The sequence below is a fragment of the Vicugna pacos genome, chromosome 22 (genome assembly GCF_048564905.1).
Source record: "Vicugna pacos chromosome 22, VicPac4, whole genome shotgun sequence".
In the NCBI taxonomy this organism is placed as follows: domain Eukaryota; kingdom Metazoa; phylum Chordata; class Mammalia; order Artiodactyla; family Camelidae; genus Vicugna; species Vicugna pacos.
Window position 1 is genome coordinate 30,620,591 of NC_133008.1, and position 27,907 is coordinate 30,648,497.

Here is a 27,907-nt window from a genome sequence, read left to right on the forward strand (position 1 = left end):
AGAGCTGGGAGACAGCAAATGTCTGGTTCAAGACACCCAGTGTGTAACATTTTGATTTAATGGCCCCAGGAAACTAAGACACAGGTGTTGGCACACTGTGGTCCAAGGATCAAATCCAGCCTGGGAGGGTTAAATTTTGTGAACCCTCATCTAAATGCTGCCGTGCAGGGATCCTGTACATGCCATTTGCATCTCCATCTGTTGACCTTAAGTGAAGAACGTGGCCCTCTGGGATATGGATGGGCCACATAAAATCAGTTGAAGGACCTAAGAGCAGATACGGAGGTTTCCTGGTAAAAGAAGTTATTCTGTCTCTGAACTGTAACAGAAGTCCTACCTGAGTGTTCAGCCTGCCTGGCTTACAGATTTCTGACTCAAGGCTGCAACATCGCCTCATAACTGAATTTCCAGCATGCTGGCCTGCCCTACAAGTTTTAGACTTGCCAGCTCCCACCTGGCATGAGACAACTCCTTAAAATAAATATCTTTATATGTTTATATCTATATTTCTGTATCTGTCTAACACACACACACACACCCAGCCCTTATTGGTTCTGCTTTCTGGAGAACCCTGACGTACACAGCCCACCCCTGGCCTTTATAAATAAAGTTTTATTGGCATTCACAGCTACATCTATTCACTTAAGCATCATCTTTCCAGCTGTATTACCTATACGTGCAAACTAACAAAATACATTTTCAGAGACGCACACTGATACTTGAGGTTTGCCTGTGGATGGATGGTAACGGAGGAAGAGGGTAGAAATACCCAGGTAAGGGGGAGGGTGTAGCTCAGTGGGTAGAGTACGTGCTTAACATGCAGGAATTCCTGGGTTCAATCCCCAGTGCCTCCATTAAATAACTGACTAAATTTAATTACCTCCCCCGAAAACAAGAACAATAACAACAACAAAAGAAATACACGGGGAAATAAAACAAAACAAAAAAGGGAGGAGAAAGGGAACCTTCAACAACGTGCGAGCGGGTCAAAGCATTAAGGCGGGTCTCCTGGTCGTGTGCTGCCCCCTCGCGGTACACGTCAACATTGCAGCCTTTGTCGCTTGGTTTGCCTTAAGAGCCGGTTGTCCATCAACACCCAACGCCGCTCGTTAGCGGCTACAGCTGTCCACGGCATGGATGCACCAGTTTTTTTTAAAATTGTGGTAAAATATAAATAACATAAAGTTTACCATATTAACCATTTTAATAGCACAGGTCAGTGGCATTAAGCACATTCACATTGTTACGTAACCATCCCCACCACCATCTCCAGAACTTTCACAACTTCCCAAACTGCAACTCTGTCCCCATGAAACATTGACTCCCCCTCCCCTCCCTGAGCCCTGGTCCCACCATCTACTTCCTGTCTCTGTGAATCTGACTCCTCTAGGGACCTCCTATGAGTGGAATCACACAGTATTTGTTCTTTTGTGTCTGGCTTATATCACTGAGCATCATGTCCTCAAGGTCCATCCATGTTGTAGTGAGTGTCAGAATTTCCTTCCTTGTTAAGACTGACTAATACATTTCGTTGTATGGATGGGCCACATTTCGTTCATCCATTCATCTATCAGTGGACACTTGGGTTGCTTTTACTTTTTGGCTGTTGCGGATATGCTATCAACATGGATATGCAAATACCTCTTTGAGACCCTGCTTTGAGCTCCATTGGGTCTGTACCCATGAGTGTCATTGCTGGTGCATATGGTGATTCTCTGTTTAATTTTTTGAGGAATAACCACTGTTTTCTGCTGACTCTGGTTTCTATAAATTGGTCTCCTCTTGGGGCCAGTTTTGGTTTGTTGCTAGTCTTTTGCTGCCACAAACAATACTGTGCCGAGTATCTTTGCAGACACGTAGGATATACTAAAAGAATTGGAAATGTTGTATTAGGCGATGTTTGCATTTCCAACTTTGGCAGATGTTACCAAACTGCCTCTGAAAAAGGTATGTTCTCACAAACAATACACAAAAGAGTTTGGTTCATTGATGTTTGGGCTGGATCGTTCTCGGCTGGGGGAGGGGCGTTCTGTGCATTGCAGGGGGTAGAGCAGTGTCTTTGACCTCCTCCTACTAGACGCCAGTATCCTCCCCTTAGTCATAACAATCAAAGTTGTCTTTAGACATCCCAGGCTGTCCCCTAAGGTCAAAATCCCTCCTGGTTGAGAACCAGTGCCCTACAACTTACAATGCAGCACACAAGAAAACTTTTGCTTTAGGCAATCTGAATGGTAGAAATCCCATTGTGGTTTTGTTGAGAATGTCTTGTGCTATGCATAAGGTTAAATAGCTTTTCAAAGATTTCAAATCCATTTTTTCTTTCTTTCAGGTCTTTCCTGTGATGGTCTGTTCACGTCCTTTGCATCTTTTTTCCAGGTGGTCTTTTCTTATTGACTTGTAGGCACTTTTTACATATTTATGGTCCAGTAGAAATCTTTTGCAAATATTTCTGTCACATTTGTTGTTAGTTCTTTGGCCTTTTTGCCATGCAGAAAATTTTAATTTTATGTAATAAAACAGGTTAATCTTTCTTTTATGACTTTGGGGGGGTTTATGCTTACTTAGAAAGGCCCTTCCACTCTAACCCTATAAACAGTTTCTCCCATTTTTTTTAGTACCTTTATGTTTTAACTTTTTATAGCTTAATTTTTGACCCATTTGTAATGCATATGGCTGAAAGATATGGTATAGGGAAGCAATTTAAGTTTTTTTCTCCAATGCTGAAAAAATTGTCCCACTCACAGCTGCCCCCTGAAAGAGCTCCAATGGCAAAGTCAGAAAACTGAAGCAAAAACTGAATAATGTGGTATCGGATGATAAACTAAAGCATAACATTAATATATCACGAGTCCATATTGATCATAATAAATCATTTCATAAATAAATAAACGAAGGATAATAGAACAGCCTTCCTTGCAGAAAAATTGCACATAATACATGTAGCTATGCCTCCCTCTGGGAGGTGAATCTAGACTTAATGTCTCGCTTCCAAAGAACAGAGCACAGAAATGGGAAGAGAGCAGCCTCGTGGTGGGGAAACTTCAGGGACCCTCGTAACCAGGTGATCAAGGTCAACCTCAGGGTTTAAACAAAGTGAAAAGACAATCTATGGACTGGGAGAAAATATGTGCAAACAATGAGACCGACAAGGGCTTAATTTCCAAAATACACAACTAACTCACACAGCTCCATATCAACAAAACAAACCACCCAATCAAACAGTGGGCAGAAGGCCTAAATAGACATTTCTCCAAAGAAGACAGACAGATGGCCAAAAAGCACATGAAAAGATGCTCAGCATTGCTAATTATCAGAGAAATGCAAATCAAAACTACAATGAAGTATCACCTTACACCAGTTAGAATGGCCATCATCAAAAAATCTAAACCTAATAAATGCTGGAGAGCTTGTGGAGAAAAGGGAACCCTCCTACACTACTGGTGGGAATGTAAATTGGCGCGGACACTATGGAGAACAGTATGGAGGGTCCTTGAAAAACTAAAAATAGACTTACCACATGATCCAGCAATCCCATTTTTGGGCATATATCTGGATAAAACTATAACTCAAAAAGATACATGCACTCCAATGTTCATAGCAGCACTATTTACAATAGCCAAGACATGGAAGCAACCTAAATGTCCGTCAGCAGATGGTTGGATAAAGATGTGGTGTATATACACACAATGGAATATTACTGAGCCATAAAAAAGAATGAAATAGCACCATTTGTAGCAACATGGATGGACCTAGAGATTATTATAGTAAGTGAGATAAGTCAAAGACAAATATTATATGATATTATTTAATGTAGAATCTAAAAAGTGATACAAATGAACTTATTTACAAAACAGAAACAGGCTCACTGACATAGAAAACAAACTTATGGTTACCAAAGGGGAAAGGTGGGGGAGGGATAAATTAGGAGTTTGGGAATAGCAGGTACAAATTACTATGTATAAAATGGATAAACAACAAAGATTTACTGTATAGCATGAGGAACTCTATTCAGCATCTTGGAATAACCCATAATGGAAAAGAATCTGAAAAGGAATATATATATATATGTGTGTATATATATATATGTGTGTACATATATATATATATGTTTTATATATATGTGTGTGTACATATACATATATATATAAAATGGAATCACTTTGCTGTGCACCAGAAACTAACAACATTGTGAATCAACTCTACTTCAATTGAAAAAAAAGGTTTACCTCCAGGTGCTGTCATGTGCATGTCAGGGATTCCTAATAGGCTGTGACAAAATGGGCACCTCTGTGGGTTCCTCCCCCAAACCCATCCTGGTCTAATCATGAGAAACCATCCTGGAAACCTGGATTGGGGAATGTTCTCAGGACACCCGGCCAGTCCTCAGGATGGTCAAGGTCAAGGTCATTACAAAGGAAAGATGGAGAAACCAGGGGAGCATGAGGAAGCATGATGACTAAATGCCACATGAGGTCCTGGACCAAAAAGAAGGCATTAACAGATAAACTGGTCAAACTCAGATAAAATCTGGAGTTTTATTCATTGTACTGCAGTGATGTTAATTTCTTGATTGTGGCACATGCTCTGCAGTTAAGAAAGATTTTCCCATTAGAGCAAGTCAGGTAAAGACTATATATGGGGATTCTCTGTGCTATCTTTGTGACTTTTTCTAAATCTGAAATGATTCAAAAATCAAAAATTTGAATTTTTTCCCTTTAAAGCTGTCCCATCACAATGTATTGAAGAAGCTGTCATTTCTCCACCCCCTGGAAAACTCTCCAAATACACTGAGGTCTATTTCTGCCCAATGGAGCTGTCTTATCCAGTATGGAGCTGATTCTTACAAATGGAAAGGGAAAACAAACGACACCACGATTTTAAAGTAATCCTTAAGTCAGCCAGAGCAGGGGGAATGAAGGTGCTGAGCTTGGAGAGACTGGAGTTCGAGTGGCCACTTTGTCTTGCACATTATTTGTGTGATGTTTATCTCTTCACTTGTTCGTTGATTCAGCAAACATTTATTCGGTGCCTCTTGTGTGCCATGCCGGGTGAGGAGTGCTGAGGACCCAGAGAAGGCCAGGGCAGAAGTCCTGGCTCCCCTTTGTGGTCAAATGGGGGCCACAAAATTACACAAAATATAATTGCAGTGTGTGATGCATTCATGAGAAGAATGGGAAAGGGGCAAGGACAAACAGCAGGAGGACCTGCTTTAGTTAGGAAGGGGGCTGTCCTAGGGCCATCTGAGCTGAGAACAGAGGGATGAGACAGGTCAACCTGGCCAAGAGGATATGGAACAGTATCTTGGGTGGAGGGCACAGCCTGTGCAAATGCCCTGGGGCAGGGCTGTGCCTGATGTGTTGGAGAAACAGCAAGGAGGCCGATGTGGCTGAAGCCGAGTGAGCAGACGGGAGAGAGGGAGGAGGGGAAGGCAGGGATGGGACAGGGCAGGTCATGCAGGGCCTTGTGGGCTGAGGGGAGGACGTGGGCTTTTGCCCCAGGGAGGTGGGAACCCTGGAGGGCTGCGGGCAGAGGGGCGGGGCCTGACTCGGGCTCACAGGCGCCCTCTGGTGGCTGCCTTGGAGAAAGCCGACTGTGGAGACCAGGGTTGGAGCTGGGAATCAGGGTGGAGGGGACTGCACTTGCCCAGGCAAAAGACAGAACGATGATATCCGGTCATTTTATCTAACGGTGGGTCTCAGTGACCCCATCCCTAAAATGGGTTTGCTCGGCACATAGTAAGTGTCCAGTAAATACCAGTTTGCCCCAAATAGCTCACTGAATCCTCCCAACAGCTCTATGAGGAAGAGGTTATTATCTCCGCCTTACAGATGAGGAAAATGAGTCCTAGAGAGGGAAAGCGACTTGCCCAAGGACACACAGCTGGTGAGTGGCACAGTGAAGTTCTTGCTCTTAACCCTGTTTCCAGGAGGATACGCTCTTACGTACGGGTGGGCAGGCAGATGCTTCTGGAGTAAATGACTGGAGGAATTGCCCTGGTCTGGGGAGGGCTTCCTGGAGGTGGCTGAGCTGAGAATTAAAAGTTGAGCTGAAGCCAGCAGGCAAATTAGGGGTGAAGGAGCACCCCTGCAGGAGGGACTGCAGGGGCAGAGGTCGGGCGGAGGAGCCCACAGCCATCTTTTCCCTGATCCCACCAGTGTATGGCCCTCCCCCTCTCACTGGCAGCACTGTTTCCAGGGACCACCCCCTCCCTCTCCCCTTCAGACTGGGTGGCTCGGCACTGACCCCCTCCCCCGGCCACCTCCAGCTGGTAACAATCCTCAGAAAGGGGTCATTAAGTGGTCCAGCTGAGGCCGCCGATCACTAGCACACAGGCACTATTTTAATTTTCCACTGATTTGTCTGCGGTGGCCCCCCCAGAGCTGAGCCGTGTGTGTGTGTGTGTGTGTGTGTGTGTGTGTGTGTGTGTGTGTAGGCGCATGGAGCCCCACAGCCGTCTGTGGGGAGCGAGGGCAGAGGGGAGGACCTGCAGGGCCTCACTGAGAGACAGCTGTGGGGCAACTGGCGTGGTTTCTGGTCCCCACCAACTAAATCTTCCTGGTCTGGCCCTGAAGTGGGGGCTTCCTGGGGCTGTTCTGGGCCCTCTGTCCTTCACGCTCGGGGTGGCCATGTCTTTCATCAGCCCCCACCCACCCATCCGTCCATCCATCCATCCAGTTGTCCATATGTTCATCCGTCCATCTATCCATCCATCCTTCCATCCATCCATCCTTCTATCCATCCATCCATCCATCCATGTTTCCATCCATCCATCCATCTTTCCATCCACCCACCATCCTTCCATCCATCCATCCATCTCTCCCTAACCCTCCTTCTCTCCCTCCCATGGACAAGCAGTTACTGATCACGTAGGGTGTACCAGGCACTCCTTTAGGCCCCAGTGGTTTTCTCCACATCTTACTCAGCATCCCCCCAGAACCACCTCTAGAGTCCCTGGACTCAGCACCCTCCTCCATAGTCCTGTCCCCAGCCATGTCCCCATCTCAAGGACAACTTCACCGCTGCTCACCATCCCTGAGGCAGGGACCCCAGCATCAGCCTCACGGGTCCCTCATTCTCCCCCATCCACCAGGTCTCCTTCTCTGCCATCTGGATCGCCGTTTCCATCTCTTCACGGCCCCCATTCCAAATCCCACACCTGCCTGAGATCTGGCCACACCCCTCTCCGCTCAAACACCCTGCCTGGCTCCCTGCAGCCCCTGAGAGAAGGCCCTGGTTCCACAGCCCAGCACGCAAGGTCCAGGGTCTGGCTTCACACGCCTCTCGCGCCTCCCTGCCACCTCACCTCCTCCTCCCTTCAGCTCTGTCAGGCCCGACAGACTCCTGTGGCCACACCTGTGTCTGAGCAGTTCCTCCCTCCTCCCTTCCGTCTGTCTGAGTTGAGAACCTTAGCACCCTCCAGGCTTGGCTCAAATGCCACTTTCCCCAGGAGCCCCCCGACCAGTGCCCACTCCCCACTCCCTGAGTTTCAGTCTAAGGAATAGTTGCCTCCACCCCACCTCCAGCTTTTGGAACCTCGAAAGACCACCAAGTACAAAGGCGGACCAAGGGACCATGTCATCAGCTTGTGTGGGGCTGGGGTGTGACACCCATCACCTGGGTAGGGTAACCTCCTGGAATATCAGCCACCCACAGATAGCACAGGCTGGTGAGCACGCCATCCAGGTCACATCCCTGCATACTCACGCAGTGACTGCCCCGCCCCGAGCCTATATCCCCATCTATCAGGTGCGACCATAGCAGCTCCTTCTTCACGGCTCGTGGGGAGACTGAACCAGATACAATGGCTCGGCTGGCGGTGATGCCAATTGGCTATTATTTCGAGCTCTTGGCTCAGCCCTGTGGGTATACAGCAGTTTGCTGTGTGACCTTGGGGAAGGTGCAGTCCCCCTCTGAGCAGTGGCTTTCCCTTCTCTTGACTTCTAGAATGAGCTGCAGCCTGAGGAGTCCCCGGAGGAAGATCTGAACACCGGCATTTGTCTGCCAAGGAGAAGAAAGGATCCAAAGGAGGAAGGAGTTCCAGAAAGTCAGAGAAGCGGGGACCTAGAGTCCAGGTAGGGTGGGGCGCTGGCGGTGCCATCAGGTACTGTCTGCCCGCCCGTCTCAGGCTGAAGTGAGGGGAGCAGCTGGCGGTGCCGGCTGCCTTCCTTCAGTCACTTCCAAAGACCCTTCATTCATTCATTCATGCCTTCACTCATTCACTGAAACAATTGCACTGATTCCTTTAGAGGTTGAGCCCCCACACTCTGCTGCCAGGTGGCCTGGATTCGAATCCTGACGCTGTCTTGCCCCAGCTTTGGGGACAAGTCCACTCACCACCCCGTGCCTCAGTTTCCCCATCTGTATAGCAGAGGGCCTCGTGGTGACAGTAACTTCCCTTCAGCCCTCCATGCTGCCCAGGTCCACCCCCCGGCCCTGGCTCTGCTTTCTGTGTCTCCCCAACTCGCTTCTCCGGGGCTCCCCGCCCTTCCCCTCCTCACCGCCGACATTCCCGGCCCGGGCGCTCTGGGAAACATTCCGTGGTTTGCAGCAGACTGTCCGGCTCCTCGGTGCCTCAGATGTGGGCAGAGTGGGCGGCGGCCGGGCGGGCGCGGGCGGGGGGCTGGGGAGACTGTGTGCCCCCCGACCCCCCACCCCAGCGCCGGGCACACGGTGGGGGAGGCAGCAGGCAGCACTCACAGACAGGAGTTGTGCAGAGGGACTCGCTTGGCAGATGGGGGAGTCCCCTCTTGCTTACCTCCCTCCCAGGGCTCCCTAGTGCCCCTTGAATAAAACCCCAGTCCTCCCTGGGGCCCACAAGGCCCTGCATGACCTGACCTGCCCCCTCCCTGCCCTCCCCTCCTCCCTCTCTCCCCCTCATTCACTCTGCTCCAGACACACAGACCACCTTGCTGTTCCTCAAGCACACCAGGCACAGTCCTGCCCCAGGGCCTTTGCGTGGGCTGTGCTTGCTACCTCCAGACCTTTGGTCCCTGAGATCACTCAGACTGCAACTCAGAGAGGCCTTCCCTGCCCACTGGTTCCCTCTTCAGTCCATCACTCTCTCCTCTAATGACTTGGCAGCCCTCCTCCCAACTTGAAATTATCTCATGCATTTACTCATTTTCTCTCTTACTTCTTCCATCCACCCCCTACCGCTAGACCATGAGCCCAAGAAGGGCAGGGTTGGGTCAGCCTGGCTCACTGCTGACTTGTAATAGACACTCACTGAATAGATGGAACAATGATGGAAGTCCTCCTGAAATCTAACCACAATCTCTCCTGCTTTAGCTGTGAGTATCACACAGTTCCTGACCTGGGCACAGCCATTAACTGTGTGACACCGCCAGGTCATCCGTTCATTGGATTTCCCACAAAGACCCTGGAGGGGAGCGGTTTTATTATTTATGCCCCCTCCCGCATTTTACAGATGAGGAAACCCAGGTGCAGAGAGGTGAGGTCCATTTGATCTTTGAATGAATGAACAGGGATTGAATGAACTTAGCTGCATTACGACTTCCGAGGGTCTGATGCACTTTGGCCTGCCTCCATAAAAATAAAATTATTAAAAACGATGTTTTCTGGCTGTGCTGGTGTACAGATGACTAGAATCCACACTGGATTCATTGCTGTGCACTCATACGATCACATTCCCTGCTTTCTTCTGATTGTAAAAGAAGTTCAAATATTTCCAAGGGCACTGAAAGTCCCTCGGACGCTGGGCACCTTGCCTGCAGCACTTAGAGATGCAGAGTCGGCCTGGGATTTGGGGGCTGAGGCTGGAGCCCTTGTTCCCACCCACAGCCCCCTGTCCAGCCCCACACTTTGAATGCTACCTGGGCCCCTCAGCCACCTTGGGATCTTTGATGCTCTGAGCACAAAGAGACCTTTTCAGAATTATCTGTTCCGCTCTGCTGAAGAGGATGGAATTCCCACCAATGGGGACTTGGATGCCTCCTATGACAGATGCCTCACTACCTTTCAGCCAGTGGGGTGACAGTCCTTATAGGGGTTGAACTGACCCCTGTAGAGGCCCAGCTCTGGCCTCTATGGTTCCACAGACTCCCCCCTACCCCAACCACCTGAGACCCTCATCAGCTTCCTATGCCCAAGGGCAGCCCCACCTGGGGAGATTTGAGACCTGTCTCGGTCTGGCTGTTTCTGCTCTTCTGTTGGGGGCTCCACGTGGGTGGGACTGGGGCTGATCTTCTGCGGAAAGCCCAGAGTCAGGTGGTGAATTTAACCAAATTTGTCCAGGCGTCTTTTTAGAGCTGAAGCCCTGAGTCAATCTTCCCCTGCAGGCCCCTGAGCCCCATCCTCTTTCCTTTTCTAGGTATACCTCCGTTTGACACTTATCCTTAGTGGATTAGTGGATCCATCAGCTCCCCTGTACTGGGGCTTCTACTTCTATTGATAAGACCTCAAGTTTGCACAGAACCTTGCTCCTTGTCACAAATTGCCAGTTTTACTTGACTGTCCCAGGACCCCAGGGATGGGTGATGGGGAATCACTCCCTCACCTCTGACCTTTAGCCCCAGGCTTCTTCTCTAGTTCCCAGCTCTGCCCTCCACTTGTTGTGTGACTTTGAGCAAATCATGTCATTATCTGGGCTTCTAACTTAATCGCCAAGTCTCCACCATTCTTCATCTGAAACCCACCCACTTCCTCCCACACCGAGGCCCCCATCACGGCTAGCCAGGATGCCGCCCCAGCCTCCTCTTGGTCTCCAGCTGCCACGTCAGCTTCAGAATATCTCTTCTCCCCACAGAAGCCCAAAGAAGTTTCAAAAATTGTAAAACAGGTCCTGTCCCCACCTCTGCCCACAGCCCTCCAGGGCTCCCACCTCCATCAGAGTACAAGCCCACGTCCTTCCCACGGCCCACAGGGCCCTGCACGACCTGCCGCGTCCCCTCCCCGCCCTCCCCTCCTCCCTCTCTCCCCCTCGCTCACTCTGCTCCAGATACTCGGGCCTCCTTGCTGTTCCTCCAACTCGCCAGGCACGGCCCTGCCTTGGGGCCTTTGTGCCGGCTGTGCCTGCTACTGAGAATGCTCTTCTAATGAATTCTGCCATCTACCATGTCTCAGACAAGATGCCGCTTCCTCAGTGAAGCCCTCGTAGACTGCCGTGTCCGCCTCCAGGCCCCAGCTCCTGGGAACCCTCTCCACGACCATAATGAAGTCTGCTTCTGTGCACTGACATCTCTATTTGCTGTCTCCCTCACTGCGACATCAGCCCCCGAGGCCAGCGGTCCTTGTCCAGGTCGCTACTGTGTCTTCAGCTTGAGAACAGGGCTGGAGACACAGTACGCGTTTAATAAATGTTGGCTGAATGAGGAATGAAAAATGAAACCAAGTGACACTTCTCAGGGATGTGGGAAAATTTCTGTCCTCGTGGACCCCAAGACCTTGATACTCCAAGATCAAACAGTCCCCACCGCCCCCAGGCTTCCTGAGTCATCTGAATCTCAGAGATGAGATGACAGTTAGGAGGGGCCAAGGGGGGCTGTGAGGTGCTGTCTCCCACCTGAGGCCCAGCTCTCCTTGGGAAGCACTGGTTGCAAAGACTGAGGTGTCCAGGCCCCAAACCATTTCCCGGATGGAGGAACCTGTGGACCAGAGAGGGTAAGCCACTAGCAGAAGGCCACACAGCGCGCCTAGGTTCAGACCCGGGTCTGTGTGATTGAGAACCGTACACGTAGGTAGGAGGATTCAGAGTTCCACTTTGGGTGACCGGCCAGCGTTCAGACAGACAATGGATGGATGGACAGCGGGGCGGCCAATGATGCTTTGGCCTGGTGGCCTCGTGCTGGCTGGAGAGCCTCAGTTAATAAATGTCCAGCCCCGGCACTACAGCCCACCTTGGCCTGGAATGTCTTCTCTCCCTTTGGCTGGGTCCTGACTCAGGGATCGTAGCCATCCACCCCAGAAGCTTCCAGAAGGGTGCTCAGTCTTCGAGGTGGATGCCACAGGGCGCCCCCTCCCTCCCCAGGCCTAGGGGGACAGAAACGGGCAGAGGTGCGGGTCCCACTCGGGTCCCAGAGTGGCTCAGATCCCAAGCCTCCCACCTCCTGCCGGTCAACCTGGGCTCCCCCAGCATCCCCGGACCCCAGGCCCCTCTGCACTCAGAATGTCCCATTGTAGGCCCTGGGCAACTGGAGTTGCCACCACTTCAAGATTTCAGGTCCAGCTCACTCACCGCAAACCATCCAGGAGGACGGCTACCTTCGGCGCCCTCCTGGCCATGGACACCGGTGCGTTCAGACCCTTCATTGCCTCTGGGCAGCCCCAGCCATGCTTTCAGGTAGAAGTGTCGGAAATGACTTTCTCTCCATTGTCTGGCCTCAGTTTCCCTTCTGCTGACCACCTCTCCCTATGTCCCCAATGCCCACGGAGGGGATGCCACTGCCGCCAACCACGCCTGACCTCCTGCACCAGTATCCAAGTGTCCCTGAACCCGAGAGGCTGGAAGACAGGGCGAGGTCCCCCAGGGCGGCCCGCTGTGCCCTCCCGCTCCCCAAGCCAGCTGCCCGAGCCCCCACCTGGCACCGGCGAGCGCCCCCGACTCACCATCCACCACATTTTGGCCGTCATGTCGTAGCAGAGCTGCCATTTGACCGAGGTCTCCCCCGGCTTGCTGGACACCAGGGGCCCGGGCACCTCCATGCTCGGACGGAGGGCGAGGGCAGCCGGAGCCGCCTCACTCGACCGGGTCTGGGGACCGGGCTTCCATGGCCCTGAGCGAGGGGTTCTCTCTGGGGGAGTCGGAGGCGGGTGCCCGGGACTCTGAGAGCTGCAGATCACAGACTTGAGAGAGGGCGGGTGGCGGGAGGCATGCAGATGCGTTAGCCAGAGGCACACCAGGCCGGCCTATTGCAAGTGGCCACCCACAGCCCGAGGAGGCCGCCGCAGGCCGTGCACGCGTGTGCGCGCGCGTGTGTGTGTTCCCGTGTGAGTGTGTGTGCGCGCGGGCGGTTGGTCGATGCTCTCATGCCAACTGCAGATTTGTGAATGAGCCTCTGACTGGGAGCCCCCCGCCCACCCCCGGAAGGAGGGTACTTGTCCTGCCTGCCCCTCCCCTGCCCGTCCGCCTCCCCGAAGGCCCGGGCCGGGGGGAGTAGGGGGTGTGCAGAGGATGGCCCCGACCCTCCTCCCACCCGTCTACCACCCGGTCTTGGATGCTGGCTGGGCAGGCGCCCCGAGGCCTCATCAACTCCAGAGGGGGTGCCCTGAAGCCATGGGACAGCGCATGGGCTGTTTTCAGAGATGGGAAGAGAAAGCCGTTCCCAGTGCACAAAGAGAGCGGGGTGCGAGGGCCCAGGATTGTCGAGTCCTGGCTGTGCGACCTCAGACAAGGCCCGGGCCACTCTCCCTGGCCTGAAGCTGGCAGAGAATCGCTGAGGACGGTGGCGGGGTGAGGGGGATGAGACGCAGAAGCCCGCAGAAGGGGCTGTGATTGTCATTGACTCACTTTTCCCTTCCTTCTCCCCGCTTCCAGACAGAAGCCAGCCAGGGAGTGTCCTTTGCTCTGACCATCTTAGCAGCATTGTGTATTTATGGAGCACCGAGTGTGTGCCTAAGCCAGAGGCGAAGAAGCCGGCCGCCGCTCTGTGGGGGTGGATGGTCTGGCCTCTCGCTGGCAGTAGGAGGGACTGAAGATGGACAGCAGGAAGGACTTCCTGGCGAGGGGCTGCTGGAGGCTCTGAAGTGACAGTGGCTGGCCTCTGCGTTTTCATTGGCCTTTCAAGCTGCCAATTAGGAGTGGACAGAAGGAGGTGGGGGTTGTTGGCTGCACAACTGGACATGAACAGGTGCCAAAGCTGATCCCTGTGGGATCAGGAGTGAGGATGGTAGCACGCGGGGAATTTGACTGCCCTGGGCTCACCCCTTCTGCTTGGTCTCTCGACAACCCGGAGGATTCTTCCTAAAACACGGCACTTTTTTGTTTGCCACCCTCCACACTCCCTAGTGTCCCCAGGTTAAGGTCTCCCCTGGGACTGGGCCTGGCTTTCCCCTATCTTCTCTGCCTAGCATACCTTTCCTCCTTTTGTTACCTGGGGACTCCTATGCATCCTTCAAAACCCAGCCCAACATTCCCTCCCTCCCACTGAGGGTGACAGAATTAGACAGACAGAGATAAAGAGAAACAGAGATACAGAGACAAAGAGAGTGAGAGACAGGAAGAGAGAGACAGAGAGAGGACACCCAGCCACACCTTGTCTGGGTTGCACGTTCTCTACTCCCACCACGAGAGGTTTGGATTATCAGCCACATTTCCTTGTGCGATCCACACCTTCTGGCCCCAGGCCCTGGCTGTGAACACATAGGACTGACAGATTTCTGTGTCCAGCTTGGGGACTCTGAGCCCTCGCTGGGCCCCACATACCACAGGCTCCACCAATCGACCCCCGACAAAGCACGAGTGTGTGGATGAGACCAGATTACTCAGATCACCATCACTCACAGCTGTGGTTTCTTGAGCACCTACTGTATGCCAGGTGCACGACCACCACTCACCCTCACCAGAGCTGTGCCCGGTCAGGACAGACCAGAAAACAGAGGCTCAGAGAAGTTTAGTTAGGGGCCCAGGGACACACAGCAGGTAGAGCTCACATCTGCGATCTGGGGGGGGGTTGCTGAATACCTGCCTATTCCCACCCTCGCTTCATCCGGTCTCAGCTCAGATGACACCTCCTGAGGGAGGCTCCGCTGGCCCCTGGCCTACAAGTGCTCCCCACCCCGCCCCTGCAGCCCCTCCCAGCTTCACTTTCCTGTATCACTATACTTAGTGCTTGCCTGTGGCCCCCGGCTCGGGGGAGGGTGTCAGCTTCTGTCTGGCTCATTCACGGTTTTGGCCTCAGTGCCCGGAGCCGCGCCTGGCACAGGGTAGGCGCTCAGTGATCTACGTGTTGAGTGAATGAATGAATGAATAATGGGTCGGGGTTTTGCAAACATTGGCATTTCCTGCTGACTTTCCCCAAAGGCATTTTCATCTTGGCACAAAAGCTGCAGGTCTGGCAAGGGGGCTGGGGAAGGGCTAGGGGCTGGGCATGGCTCCCAGGGCCTGAGCGGGGGCCTGCCTCGGCCAGCTTGCCCAGCTGAGGCCAGCAGGGCCCAGCCCAGCGGACGCGGTTGGCCACATGGAGGCCCCCGCCCCGTAACTATAATTTGCCTCGGTACCCTGTGGTCGTGGGAGACAATTACCCCACAGATGTGCGGTGGGAGTGAGGCATTCAGATGGCGCGGGTCAGAGCCCGGGCTTTGGCGGAAGGCAGATGTGGGAGGTGCCTTTCCAGCGGAAAGGGAGGAGGAGGGAGACTTCACAGAGCGAGACAGAGACGAGGAGAGATAGAGAGAGAGAACAGGAAAGGCCTAGAGACCTGGCCACGCCCTGTCCAACAGGGCAGCTGTAAAGAGAAATATAATTAAAAAAGAAACCCTCCACGGTTGTGTCCAACTCAGATCAAGCCTGAAACCTACAGTGTCTTTGCTAAGAGGCTAATCAAGAGTGAGAAAGGTGTTGTAGACGCTGGGGACCCCTGAAGGCTGCAGGACAAAATCCAACAACCTGACAGATGTGTAACTGGAATCCCAGCAGGACAGGGGAAAGAGGGCAGAAGAAGGTTTTAAGAGAGAATGGCCAAGAACTTTCCAGAATTAAAGACATTGAATCACGGTTCCAAGAAGCTGGGAAAATAGCAAATGGAATAAATATGCCCCAAGCACGTACCCAGACATGTCCCATTCAAAAGCACAAAACTGCAAATAAAGAGGGTATTCTGAAGTGCAGCTGAGGGGAGGGGGGCTCCCAGGGCTGGGCACAGGGGTCATGGAAGCTGGTGCTGCCCACAGCCCTCCTCTGTGCACCAGACAGACCGTCCCAGCTCAGGACCGTTTCCCTGGCCCTCCCGCCCGGGGCAACCTGCCCGTGAGGTTTCCAGCTGGATTTCATCCTCCTACAGCCACAGGCCTCGAAGCTCTCAAGCCCTTCCTGCAGCCAAGAGTGTCCTCCTCTGGCCCTTAGCCTCATCCCCTCTGTTCTAGGCCGCCTCCCCCTGGAAACCTTCCATGACCACCCAGAGGGCTTGACTCTTGAGTCAGCCTGGATTTGCTCTAGCAAATCTCTTCCTTTCGTTGAACCTCAATTTCCCCATCTGTACAGTGGGCCCAGTGATGTCTTCTTTTCAGCTTTGCTGTGAGAGCTAATGAAATGTCAGATGTCTCCAAGCCAGGGATCTGGGCATGGGACATTGCTTCCTTCCTTCCTTCCTTCATCAGACTTTTATTGAGCACCTGCTGTATGCCAAGTCCCGTACTGAGCTCTAGGGAACATAACACAATCAAGGCAGACACCAGATTCGGCCGATGCAAATTCTGGGTGGCTCTGGCCTCATCTAAGCCACACAATTGCCCACCTGGAAGCCAGCACAAGCCTCCTCTTTCTCCACACAACAGCCAGGGGTAGCCTAAAACATGCAGGTGTGATTGTCTCGCCTCTTCCTCCTATAAAACCCTCCATGGCTCCCTATTGCCTTGGTGATAGAAATCAACATCCTCACCAGGTCTCCAGGCCTATGACGCCCGACATCCTCTTGCTAACTTATTCCACCTCCACTCCTTCCCGGCTACTCTTGTGAGTGGAAAGTTGAGGACAAATTTGCAGGTGATATCTGGGGAAAAGGGTTTCATGCAGAGTGTAGCCAGTGAAAAGGCCCTGGGGCAGGACTGTCCCTGATGTGTTGAAGGAACAGGGAGGAGGCCAATGTGGTTGGAGCGGAGTGAGCAAGGAGAGAGGGAGGAGGTGAGGGAAGGGAGGGTACAGAAGCAGGTCGTGCAGGGCCTTGTGGGCCGTGGGGAGGACGTGGGCTTTTACCCTCAAGGAGGTGGGAATCCTAGAGGGCTGTGGGCAGAGGAGGGCGGGGTCTGACTCAGGTGCTCCCAAGCGCCCTCTGGTGGCTGCTGCGGGGAGGACAGACTGTGGAAGTGAGGGCAGGAGCCGAGGACCAAGGTGGAGGGGACTGCGCAGGTCCAGGCGGGAGATCCTGCGGCTGGACCAGTGGAGGCACAGGAGAGGGGAGAAGTGGGCCAATTTAGGAGACACTTTTGAAGGCAGAGGCGATAGAACTTGCTAACAGACTAGTTACGGAGTGAGCAAGAAAGGAGTCAGGGATAACATCAAGATATCTGGCCCCAGCACTTGGAAGGATGGGACAGCCATCTGCTGGCATGGGGACGACGCGGGAGAAGCAGGGCTGGGGACCAGGAACAATTTTGACCTGAGGAATATCCCCTTGGAGATGTCAGGTGGAGTCATCGATCTGAGGCTGGGCTCCTCTGAGGCTTTGATGGGGGGACAGACAGGCAGAGAGTAGGCGGCCTTGTTCCAGTGGGCTGGCTGAGGACCTGGGGCTCTTTCTGGGCCCTGTCGCCAGAACCCTCTGCACAACGTACACCCACCCACACAGCGCGCTCTGGTTGGGCCCTGGAGCTGTCCGCGACCCCCGGTGCTGAAACTTCAGTTCGCGCAGGGACCTGCCACTGGAGTAAAGTGCCTGGCAGGGACTGAGCTCTCCAAACGTATCTCTGGACTTCACCCACGATGGCAACGCTCTTTCGGTGCTAGTAGGCGCTGGTTTCGATGCCTTGCACATCCCAACCTGCATTGTACAGACCGCCAAAGAAAGGCAGGTATGTGTCGTTCCAAGTCTGTTCCAAACTCCCTACTCCATCGGAGGTTACTGCACCTTTAAGGATCACTGAATGCGTCACTCCTGACGTCACAATCACCCCTGCTCCAAAGACAGGCCTGACTTCAGGCTGCGGATTGGCTGATAGACTCACGAATATGTAGGTAAGCCTCACCCCCACCCCTTTCTGGTAGGCTGGGAAAAGAGAGGGGGCGGGGCGAGGACCTGGGGGCGTGGTCAGAGGATTTTCGTGCGTTTTGTTCTCTGCAGCGTCTCCAGAACCTACCTACAGCAGAGCCTAGCACACCACAGGCGCTCCATAAGGGCTTGTTGACATTCGAATACAGTAGGAATACTGTCCGAGAGTTCACTTTTCTGATTCAGGAGATCCTGTTTTGCCTTCTTACAATGTTATGTTATGATGACAAGGTTTGTTATTCGTGCGCATTCGTGTCCTTGATCGTCTCAGCAATCCTAGATGGGGCAAAGTATTTTACAGATGAGGAAACTGAGGCTTGGAGGAAGAATGAGGCTGCTCAAAGGCATGCAAACCTTGAATAGCTCAGCAAATACTGAGGACAGAGGCAAACATGTCTCTGTTCTTGTGGGCCTCAGGTCCCACGTCAGGCTGTTTGACCACCGTGCCATTCCCTGTGCTCGGAAGACTTTGTGTGTCTCCGTGCCAGTCCAGCGTCTGAGAACTCCAGGATGGGAGAGTTTCCCTGCGCGGGGAACCGCACGTGTAAAAGCCTGGCGGCAGTAACACATTCAATCTGGAGAGAGGAGGCAACAGAAGGGAGGTGGGGCCGATCCCACAGGCTTTAAGGCACTGGCTAAGGAATTTGGGCAAAGTAGCTTTTATGTCCTAGGAGAGAGCCCAGGGGTCTCCTCACCCCTCATGCAGTCCACAGCGGGCCGCGACACCCACCGGGCGCTCAGTAAATGCTTGCGGCCTTTCAAGTGAAGGCATCAATAGTACCGAAGGAAGGCATGAGTTTCTGCTGCCCCCTCCTGGTGGCCAGGGGCGAAGCCGCTGGAAAGTTAATTTCAGCGGGATTGATTTGACACTTGCGTCGCGGTTACTCTGGGCTTCACAAATATGGATTCGTTCACTCCCACAACAACCCTCAAAAGCTTGTGCTTGATTGTCCTCACTTTTCCAGAGTTGGGGGGGAGGCTGAGCCTCAGAGAGATCGGCCACTGGTCTGATAATTCTCATAAGTGGGATTCAAACCCTGGGCGGTCTCCAGTTTAAGTTTAAGCCTCCAGACTTAAGAGCGATGAATTTAGTACTATACGTGTATACATTTAAACACGCACACACACAGACACATGGGTTGCTTCCTGCTGTGTATTTTCTGCATCTCTCCTTTTCGCCTAACATGACCTGGAGATGATTACACTCTCCAAGGACCACATGGTATCCCACCGGGTAATGCTCCCCTGCAGTGGCCATCCTCCAAGGTGGCCCCCATGGGCCCCACCCCCTGATATTCATGCCCATATGTAATCTCCTGCTGTGACTGTGGGCTAGACTTTGTATCTTGCCTCTAACAAATAGAATAAAGCAGAAGGGATGGCATGTTACCTGGAGAGATAAGTCAAAACAGGCAGTGTCTTCTCTCCTTCCCTCACTTTGGGTCACACTCTGTCTGGGGGATGCCAGCTGCCCTGTAGTGAGCAGCCCTATAGAAAGGTCCACATGGTGAGGAGGAACTAGGGTCTCCAGCCAATAGCCATGTGAGGGAGCCAGCTTGAAACAGCTCCCCCAGCCCTAGTCCAGCCTTCAGGTGAGGCAGCCCCAGCTAATACCTTGACTGTGACCTTGTGAGAGACCCTGAACCAGAACCACTCACCTAAGTTACTCCTGGATTCCTGACCTGTGCAAACTGGGTGAGATAATAAATGTGTGGTGTTTTAAGTGGCTCAGTTTGGGGGAGGTTAAATTGTTATGCAGCAGTAACTAACTGATTTACCCTGGATGTCACTTAGCCTGTTGCCCCTGGCTGCACACCTACATCATAGCCATCCCAAGCACACCTTTATTCACTCTATGGAGACCCTCAGGTAGAGTCACTGTTTGGTACAGGTGCATATTCTAAATGTTTAAAAACTTTGAGTTAAATTTCAAAGCTTAAATTGGAATACTACAAATAATAACTTGAATTACAATCTGATACATTTGAATTTCAGCCATCACACAGCACAGGGAAGTGGGACAGCACAGTGGTTAAAAGACTAGCTTGAGAGCCTGGGTTCAACTCCTGCTGTGCAGCCTTGGGCCAGTCACTTAACCTCTCTGAGCCTCAGTTAACTGACTCATAAAGTGGGGCTATTCACAGGACATACTTCATGAGGTCGTGGCAGGTTATGTCATGTAAAATAGTTGGACCAGTGTTGTCTGAGAGAACTTCCTGAAGTGATGGACGTGTGGCTCTGGAGACCTAGAAATGTGGCTCTGTGTGACTGAGGAATAAAGTTATAATTTGACAAATTGATTGAAATATAAATAGCTACATGTGGTTAGTGGCTACTGTATTGTATGACACAGGCTTGAAAGAATGCTTGGCAAAGAGTAAATGCTTAATAGATGCTTGGTAAGTATAGTATTCTGCCAAACCGTTCTCCAGAATGCTGATTTACACCCCTCCAGCGGTACAGAGGTCACCCCAGGTATTCTCTTATTACTCCAACCTGATCCCACACCTCCCCTGCTCAAAACACTCTGTGGCTCCCAACTGACATCAAGATATGTCCCAGACTTGCTGGTCTCCTTGTGATTATAACTTTCAGCATGCTTGAGAATTACTTTTCCTTCTGGACATGGGGTGCTTTTGATTTTTTTGTCCCAAAGTACTTTCTCCTTGGCTGCAACCTTGGGAAGATGGGGACAAGGTCTGGCACACAGTAGGTGCTCAATCACAAAGGAACATCTGTGACCCAGCCCCCATCACCTCTCATCTGTCTCTTCACCCAGTGCTATGGTCTTAGCCAATGGTCTAACGACCACGACATCCCAAGCCTCTGAGTCTTTGCCCATGCTGTTCCTTCCACCCAGAAAACCCTTCCAGGTGGACTCAGACTCACCTTTCCAGCTCCCACCCCAGCTGGGTCTTGTTCTTTCTGTAGGAGCTGGAGGAAGGCACTTCCTGTCTCTGAGCTTCAGTTTCCTCAACTATAAAATGGAATGAGTTGTTGATCAGATTAAAGGATGCCATTTCTGCAAAGCCCCTGGAAGGATATTAAGTGGCTAATTAAATTGAGTGGCTAGTACCCCTCCCGTAAATTTGGAAAGGCTCAGCTTGAGTGTGTCCATCTCCGCTTACTCATACCCCACCTCCACGCCTTACCTTGGAGCACACTGTCCCCCATCCCGGGTCTCAGGATTTTGGGGGAGGAACTTTGAGGCCTTCACTGGAGTGCTGGAACTGCAGGCCATTTTGTTTTTGTTTTTTTAGCCAAAGCTACATCAGGTCTTGGATCTCACCTCCTGCAAGTCTCACCTCTTCAGAACACTTCCGGGGCCTTGACTGTGTCAGGTCCAATGGAGAGATTTCTCCGTTGACTGTGTAACAAGTATAGGTGGGGATGCGCAGAAACAGGAACTCCTGTGCGTTGCTGGTGGGAACACAGATTTACCAAGATCCAGCAATTCTGCTCCTAGGATGGACCTGAGAGAACTGAAACAGATGTTCAAACAGAAACTCACACACGAATCACTACAGCAGCATGATTCACAATGGCCAAAGGTGGCAACATCTCAATCGGTGGATGAATGGTCTCGCCACACACTGGAATATATTCAGCCTTAAAAGGAGCAGAGCACTGACAGTCGCCACAACATGGTTGGACCTTGAGAACACTATGCTCAGTGAGAGAAGCCAGATACAAAAGGACACACTGTGTGATTCCATTGATGTGAACAGGCAAATCCACAGTTTCATATGGGTGCATATTCTAAATGTTTAACAGCTTTGAGTTAAATTTCAAAGCTTAAATTGGAATACTACAAATAATAACCTGAATTACCATCTGATACATTTGAATTTCAGCTGCCACACAGCACAGGGAAGTGGGACAGCACAGTGGGTAAGAGACCAGCCTGAGAGCCTGGGTTCAGCTCCTGCTGTGCAGACAGAAAGTGGGTTCGTGGTGGCCACGGGCTGCGGAGGGGTTGGGGAGTGACTGCTAATGGGGACGGGATTGCTTTTAGGGGTGATGGAAACCTTTAGGAACTAGACAGTGGTGATGGTTACACAGCCTCCTGAATGTACTTAATGCCACTCAACTGTACACTTCAAAATGGTAAAGAAAAATGGTGAATTTTTATCTCAATTACAAAAATGTATATTGTATGGCATCTCCCCTGCCCCCACCTCCTGGCTGACTCCTTGAGGGCAGAGCCCAGAACCAACTGGTTACTGCTGTGTCCCTGACCCCAGCAGAGGCTCAGGCACTCAGTAGGCAGTCAGTAAACGTTTGTTGAATGAATGAATGGACGTATGAATCAACAAAATGTACCTACTTTTCTGGAGAAAGAACACTCCCATTTCTTCAATGTCAGGATGAATCAGACAGAATCCTGACCATGGGAACGACCGACCTTCCTTCTCCTCCTGCAAACCCTCCCTCTAAATCTAGATTGATCTCTAGTCCAGACACCCAATGCACTTGGTCTTTTTCGATGAAACAGGGCAAATGAGGGAGAACTCAGTCTTTTAGCAAGTAAAACTTTTATTAAATAAACTTTCAGTTTCTCCAGACCAAAGAGAGGCATTTTGGACATTAGGATGACCCCTGCAGCCTCTCACCTGAAACACGCCACAGTGACGAGGACCTCGAGATTCAAACCAAGTCAACCCAAAGTTCCCTCCAAGTCTTTTTCTTGTCTTTCGTGTGTGTGTGTGTGTGTGTGTGTGTGTGTGTGTGTGTTTGTCTCCAAAAGTCGTTTTGCAAGTTGAAACTTCATGAAATTACTCGTAGCAGAAATAAAGTACATCGTACAAATCACGTAGGTCTTTGATGTGGAGTATAAAAATGGTATTTACAGCCAGTAAACATGGACCAGAGGACACACGCCACTGCACGCCAGCACGCACTCCCAAGCAGGCCTGGCGGGGGGCGGGGCGGGGCGGGACACGGATGGGACCCCGCCGCCCCTGAGCACACACTTGTACACGCAGACGCACGGGACACAGGCACGCTAGAGAGGGTCTTGGAACAATTATCAAACTGGAATATCGAAACAGGTTGGTCAGAAGATTTTTTTTCCTTTTTTTTTCCCTTTTTTGCTATTTTTTTTTCCTTTTTTTTTTTTTCTGGGTCGGTCAACACATTTGGTAGAAACAAAAGGGAGTGCTTTTTTTTTCTTTAAAATTTTTTTTTCTTGAGCTTATTAAGTTCTCTGGTGCCTCATCTGGCAAGAGGCCCCACCGGATGTCCGAAAAAAAAAAAAACTTGACTCTGTGCTTCAAGAAGGGTTTTCACGGTTTGGGTAGCTATACAGAGCCCCGCCCCCCCACAAAGCATAGTCCTCCCCGCCCCAACTAGAAAACAAAAATCCATTGTCATTTGATTTTTTTCCTCATGTCTTTTCTTCTTTGTACCTGCTCAGAAAGACCAAAAAAAAAATTCTTTGTAGAGGTATCTCCGGTGAAGGGGTGCAGGTCGGGTTTGTCTAGTGCACGTGGCAATCTTGGTCATGAGATTGTGGATTCCAGGCTGGTGATCCAAAGGCAGGGAGGGTGGCCGCCTGCCCTTGGGAGGGGGTTCTGGGTGGGGGCTCCCCGCCCCCGCCCCTGTCTGCCCCCGACACGGAAAGCTAAGGGCTATTGGTCACATGAGTAAGGCTATGACTGGGGGGAAGGACTGGGGGAGGCCAAGGGGTCTCTTTTGTGCCTACATCCGGGGAAGGTAGGGCCCTGGGATGAGGAGGGGGAGGAGGTTCCGGAAGCTGCAGCTAGGACCAGGGACACTGAAGCCAGCTGAGCCCACAGGCCCGCGAGAATCTCGTCGGTGGCAGGGGTCAAAAGTCCTGGAGGTATATCGCGTCGGCTGATGATTCTCAGTGCTTCGCCTGGTGCCCTGGTCTGACATGACAGCGGGAGGTGGGGAGACACTGGGCTGCCCCACCAGCCTCAGCCCTTCTGAGTGTCCCTGCTGAGTGACCTGCCCAGGGCCACCTTCTCTTAGATGGAAGGAAGTCGGAAAGGTTTGGTCCCATGATCTATACTCAAAAAATATATATACCGTCTATAGCTCTCTATATATATGCATGTATATATATAGGAAAAGTTGCGATTTCATTCGGGGAAGCCACAAAGGTTGTGTTGTGGGGGGAGCGAGGAAATCTCCCAGAAGGGGCAGTCAGCCCCTTGGCCCCCAACTCAGGAGCCCCTCGCAGACCACGAAGCCCCATCCCAGCTCCGTGTGGCCTTCAGTAGTGTTTCACATTTTGGGGAGGGGGACAAGGAAGAAGGGAGAGGAGGTGGGGGCTGGTGTCCAAACTCAGTTGTAATTTACGGTAAAGTCCTGGATCGGATGGAAGCGGGAAACCCTCCTGGGGTGGGAAGGCCCCTCACCTGGCGGAGAAGGGAGGGGCGTTAGGGTGTGGCGATGAGGGCACAGGTCAGCAGAGGACATCACCTCCCACCCCCACCCCTGCCCTGGCCAGGCTAGGGTCTGGAACCCAAGGGACCCTATCTTTTCAGAAAGTCCATTTTGGGGTCTAGAGGCTGACACACCCAGCTTGGAAGGGACTGAGGGTCATCAAACCCATGCCCTCATCTGGCCACTTGGGGCAAATGTTTATTTCTGCCTCCTCTCCCCTGCTCCCTGCCACTGAAGCTCCATGAAGCAGCTCCCCAATCCCATTTCGGTTCATTCACGGCTGGAAACAGTGCCTGGCGCACAGTAGATGCTCAGTGAGGAATTGCTGTCAACTTGTCCAAACGCAGATTGCCTGTTGCTGGCTTCCAGGGGTGGATTTCCGTCGCTCCCAAAGACACACGACCCCGTGACTGAACACCCTCGAATCTGTGGGTGCTGGGAGCAGGGTTCCTGGGAGCAGGAACAGCCCCTCACTGAGCACCTGCTTCACACCAGATCCCAGGACATCCTCTGTGATGACGCAGCGACGACGATTAAGAGGAAACGAGATTCCCAGGTGGCAGGACCCGGGCTCAGCTGGGAAAACACCGAGTGCCCTGCGGGGATCCGTCCCACTGCCTCTGGGGGAGGCCACGTGCATGGGCCCACTTCACAGATGAGCCTTGTCAAGGCGTGAGCTCGTTGTAAATTTCCCCATTGGCCCCTCAGGCTCACAGTTCATTCCCCCAAAGAAGGTGATGATTGGACAGAGTTGTTCACACTAATGGCACAAACACGCTTGGGGATTTGTTCGTTCCTTTGGATTCCCCCTGATAGCCCCCCCCCAGCATGCCATGGCTGAGGGCAAAAATTCCATTCTCCCATCAACTCATTGGTATGCATTATGCCAAGCAAAGAGCTCTCAGAGGAGCCCAGCTGGGAGAACAGATTCACAGCACAGGACAGAAGCCCCTTCCCACAGCCCACTCCACCCCAGACCAAACCCCACCTCTCAGACGAACTTCTATTCATCCTTCAAAGCCTTCTCCAGGAAGGATCCCCTAACCACCCTCCCCACTCCCATCCTACTGCTCTGGTTCCAGCCCTGACCACAGAGGGAGATTGGGGGTGTCTTCGTCCATCTCTGTCCCTGTCAACCAAACCTGGGGACTCCTTGTAGCCTCTTGCAGCATCCCCCCAGCCTGGGGAGGGTTTGGAGAATGAGGAGGGAGTGCGGACAAGACGGGGGTGGGGCGGGGTGGGGGATGGGGATGGGGCCGCCTGGCGGCTCACCTGGGCCAAGCCCGCAGCCTCAGGGCGGCTGTGGGCGCGGTCAGTAGGGGTGTCCCGGATCTTTGGGCCGCTTCAGCTGCACTTTGAGCCTCTTCATGCCGATCTGAAAGCCGTTCATGGCCTGGATGGCGGTCTGCGCGCTGGCCGGGTTGTCAAAGCTCACGAAGCCTGCAGAGACCGGGGTGGACCCACGATGATGGGCAACGCGGGCATCCTCTGCTTGCTCCAGTGCTGTGGCCCTGGCTGCCCAGTGGCGCGGGGCACTGGGGGCAGGAGTGTGCACTCACAGGGGCAGGCTGTCCGGGAGGTGGAGGGCTTCCCAAAGGACGCACAGCAGCCCTGGCCTGGTTCTGGCACCTCCTGGGCTTGCTTGCCTCTGGGGATGGGGCACTCATTTCTTACTTGGGGTCTGCTCTGCTGAGACTTCTCAACCCACGTGGGGGACAGGTGTGGCCTCTGGGGGTTCCACATCACCCACACCTCCCACTACATAGATGAGGAAATTGAGGCTCAGAGAAAACACATGACCCCTGACTGCTGAATGTGATTAAGCAGATTTTCCTCCAGAAATTTCCTTCTTCCTCCTGAAAGCAGGATACAGAGGAAGGGGCCTGGGCACTGGCGGAGGGCCCCCTGCTTGCTGTGTGACCTAAAGCATGTTGCTTGGCCATTTTATGCCTCTCTTTTCTCCTCTTGTAAACTGGGACAATTCTTCCCTTTTATGGTTGCATAATGAGTGCATACAGGAAGTGCTTAATAAATAGTCAAGAGTCGACCCTTCAAAGAGGACAGGGTGGGGTTAAGAGTCCAGATTTTGGAGTCTAATAGACCGTTTCTAATCTAGGTTCTGCCTCTTTGGTGCTGTGTGACTTTGGACAAGTTACGTGCCTCTCTGAGCCTTAACTTCCCATTTCTGGGGACAAGGAAGTTCTCTCCACAGTCCACAAGGCCCTGCACAACCTGCCCCATCCCCTCCCTACCCTCCATTCCTCCCTCTCTTCCCCTCACTCACTCTGCTTCAGCCACACAGGCCTCCTCACTGTTCCTCCAATGCACCAGGCTCAGTCCCGCCCCAGGGTCTTTGCACAAGTGATTCCCTCTGCCTAGAACACTCTTCCCCCGACATGCCCGTGGTTGGCTCCTCATCATTCAGGTCTCAGTTGAAACATCGCCTCCTCCTTATCAGTCTGTACTCTGTCACTAGTTTTGTTTTTCTCCACACCACATATAACACCCTGGTCTATATCCTATGTTTGTTTATTTCTGTCTCCTCCCTCTGGACCTATGCTTTCCAATTTGGTCTTGGTAGCCACTGGCCACAATTTTAAATGCATTAAAATTAATACAATGAAACATTCAGTCCTTTGGTTGCACTGGCCACATTTCAAGTGCTCAGTAGCTACGTGGGGCTGGCGGCTCAGGCAGCGCAGATATAGAACATTCCCATCAGCGGAGAAAGTTCGAGGGGCAGCACAGTAAGACTGAGCTTTCCGCAGGCAGGGATTTTTGTTGTCTCCCATCACTGCTCTGTGCCAGTGCCCGGCATGGTGTATGGCACACAGTAGGTGCACGATCTGTTTGTTGAATGAATGAGGGAGTCTTTGAAGGGTTGAGAGGTAAGTGCTTAGCACACAGTAGGTGCTTAGTAAGTGCTCACTTTGATCATGAATGTGATTCTTTTGGACTAGACCTGTCTTGTGGCTGCCCACACTCTCCCACCCTCCCATTCCAGGGAGGGCAAGCAGGAAGGGGCACCCCACAGGGACTCACCAAAACATTTGCTCTGGTTGGTGGCCCGATCCATAAACACCTTGGAGGAGATGATATTGCCGAAGGGCAGGAACATCTGCGTCAGCTCCGTGTCTCCAAACTCCTGGGGGAGGTGGTAGATAAACAGGTTACAGCCTTCGGGACCTGCAGGTGGGGGAGAGAAAGACATAAAGCCCCCAAGGAGAGGAGGCGGACCCCCGGGGGAGGGGCGCGGGTCCAGAGCCCACATCTGGCATCTCCAGTTGCTGGGAGAGGGGTGCTCCCTAACACCCAGAAAGAAGGAGCATGGAAGTGGTGGGGAGGGGAGGCAGGGTGTCCTGAGCTCTTGTCTATATAATCCCATACTCAGATATTCCAAACCTCTAATGATCCTCAGTCCCCAGAGAATTTACAAAATTCAGCTCATCTCTACTCCCCCAAATCGAGATAAATCCCTCCATCCCAGACCCTGGATAATCCCCAAATCCTAGAAGACCCCAAGCCCCTGGAAAATCCCTAAACCTCAAACTCCAGATCATTTACAGAAATCAGATGAAGTGGGTGTGGGGTACACGGAAACTCTGTCTTTGCAAGAA

At 52.3% G+C, this 27,907-nt stretch overlaps 1 protein-coding gene and 2 long non-coding RNA genes across 6 annotated transcripts in view; 1 reads left to right on the plus strand and 2 right to left on the minus strand.

Moving 5' to 3' along the window:
• Positions 1-13,529: 13,529 nt before the first annotated feature.
• Positions 13,530-14,306, minus strand: LOC140688493 (uncharacterized). Its single transcript, XR_012063229.1, has 2 exons — positions 14,210-14,306; positions 13,530-13,742 (listed from the first exon to the last, which is right to left on the minus strand). It is a non-coding gene; the product is annotated as an uncharacterized lncRNA (long non-coding RNA).
• A 2,809-nt stretch (positions 14,307-17,115) lies between these two features.
• The window catches only part of CELF5 (CUGBP Elav-like family member 5), a 49,370-nt gene continuing 38,578 nt past the window's right edge, over positions 17,116-27,907 (minus strand). For all 4 annotated transcript variants that reach the window (XM_072948006.1, XM_072948007.1, XM_072948008.1 and 1 more), the window contains 6 exons: positions 27,333-27,476; positions 25,563-25,730; positions 21,185-21,361; positions 20,769-20,856; positions 17,968-18,155; positions 17,116-17,651 (listed from right to left, as the gene is read on the minus strand). In XM_072948006.1, the coding sequence (XP_072804107.1) occupies positions 25,603-25,730; positions 27,333-27,476 (272 nt within the window). In that variant the 3' untranslated portion in view covers positions 17,116-17,651; positions 17,968-18,155; positions 20,769-20,856; positions 21,185-21,361; positions 25,563-25,602. The remainder of the gene's footprint in view (positions 17,652-17,967; positions 18,156-20,768; positions 20,857-21,184; positions 21,362-25,562; positions 25,731-27,332; positions 27,477-27,907) is intronic.
• LOC140688494 (uncharacterized) lies at positions 17,719-21,717 on the plus strand. The gene is made up of 2 exons (XR_012063230.1): positions 17,719-17,845; positions 21,140-21,717. It is a non-coding gene; the product is annotated as an uncharacterized lncRNA (long non-coding RNA).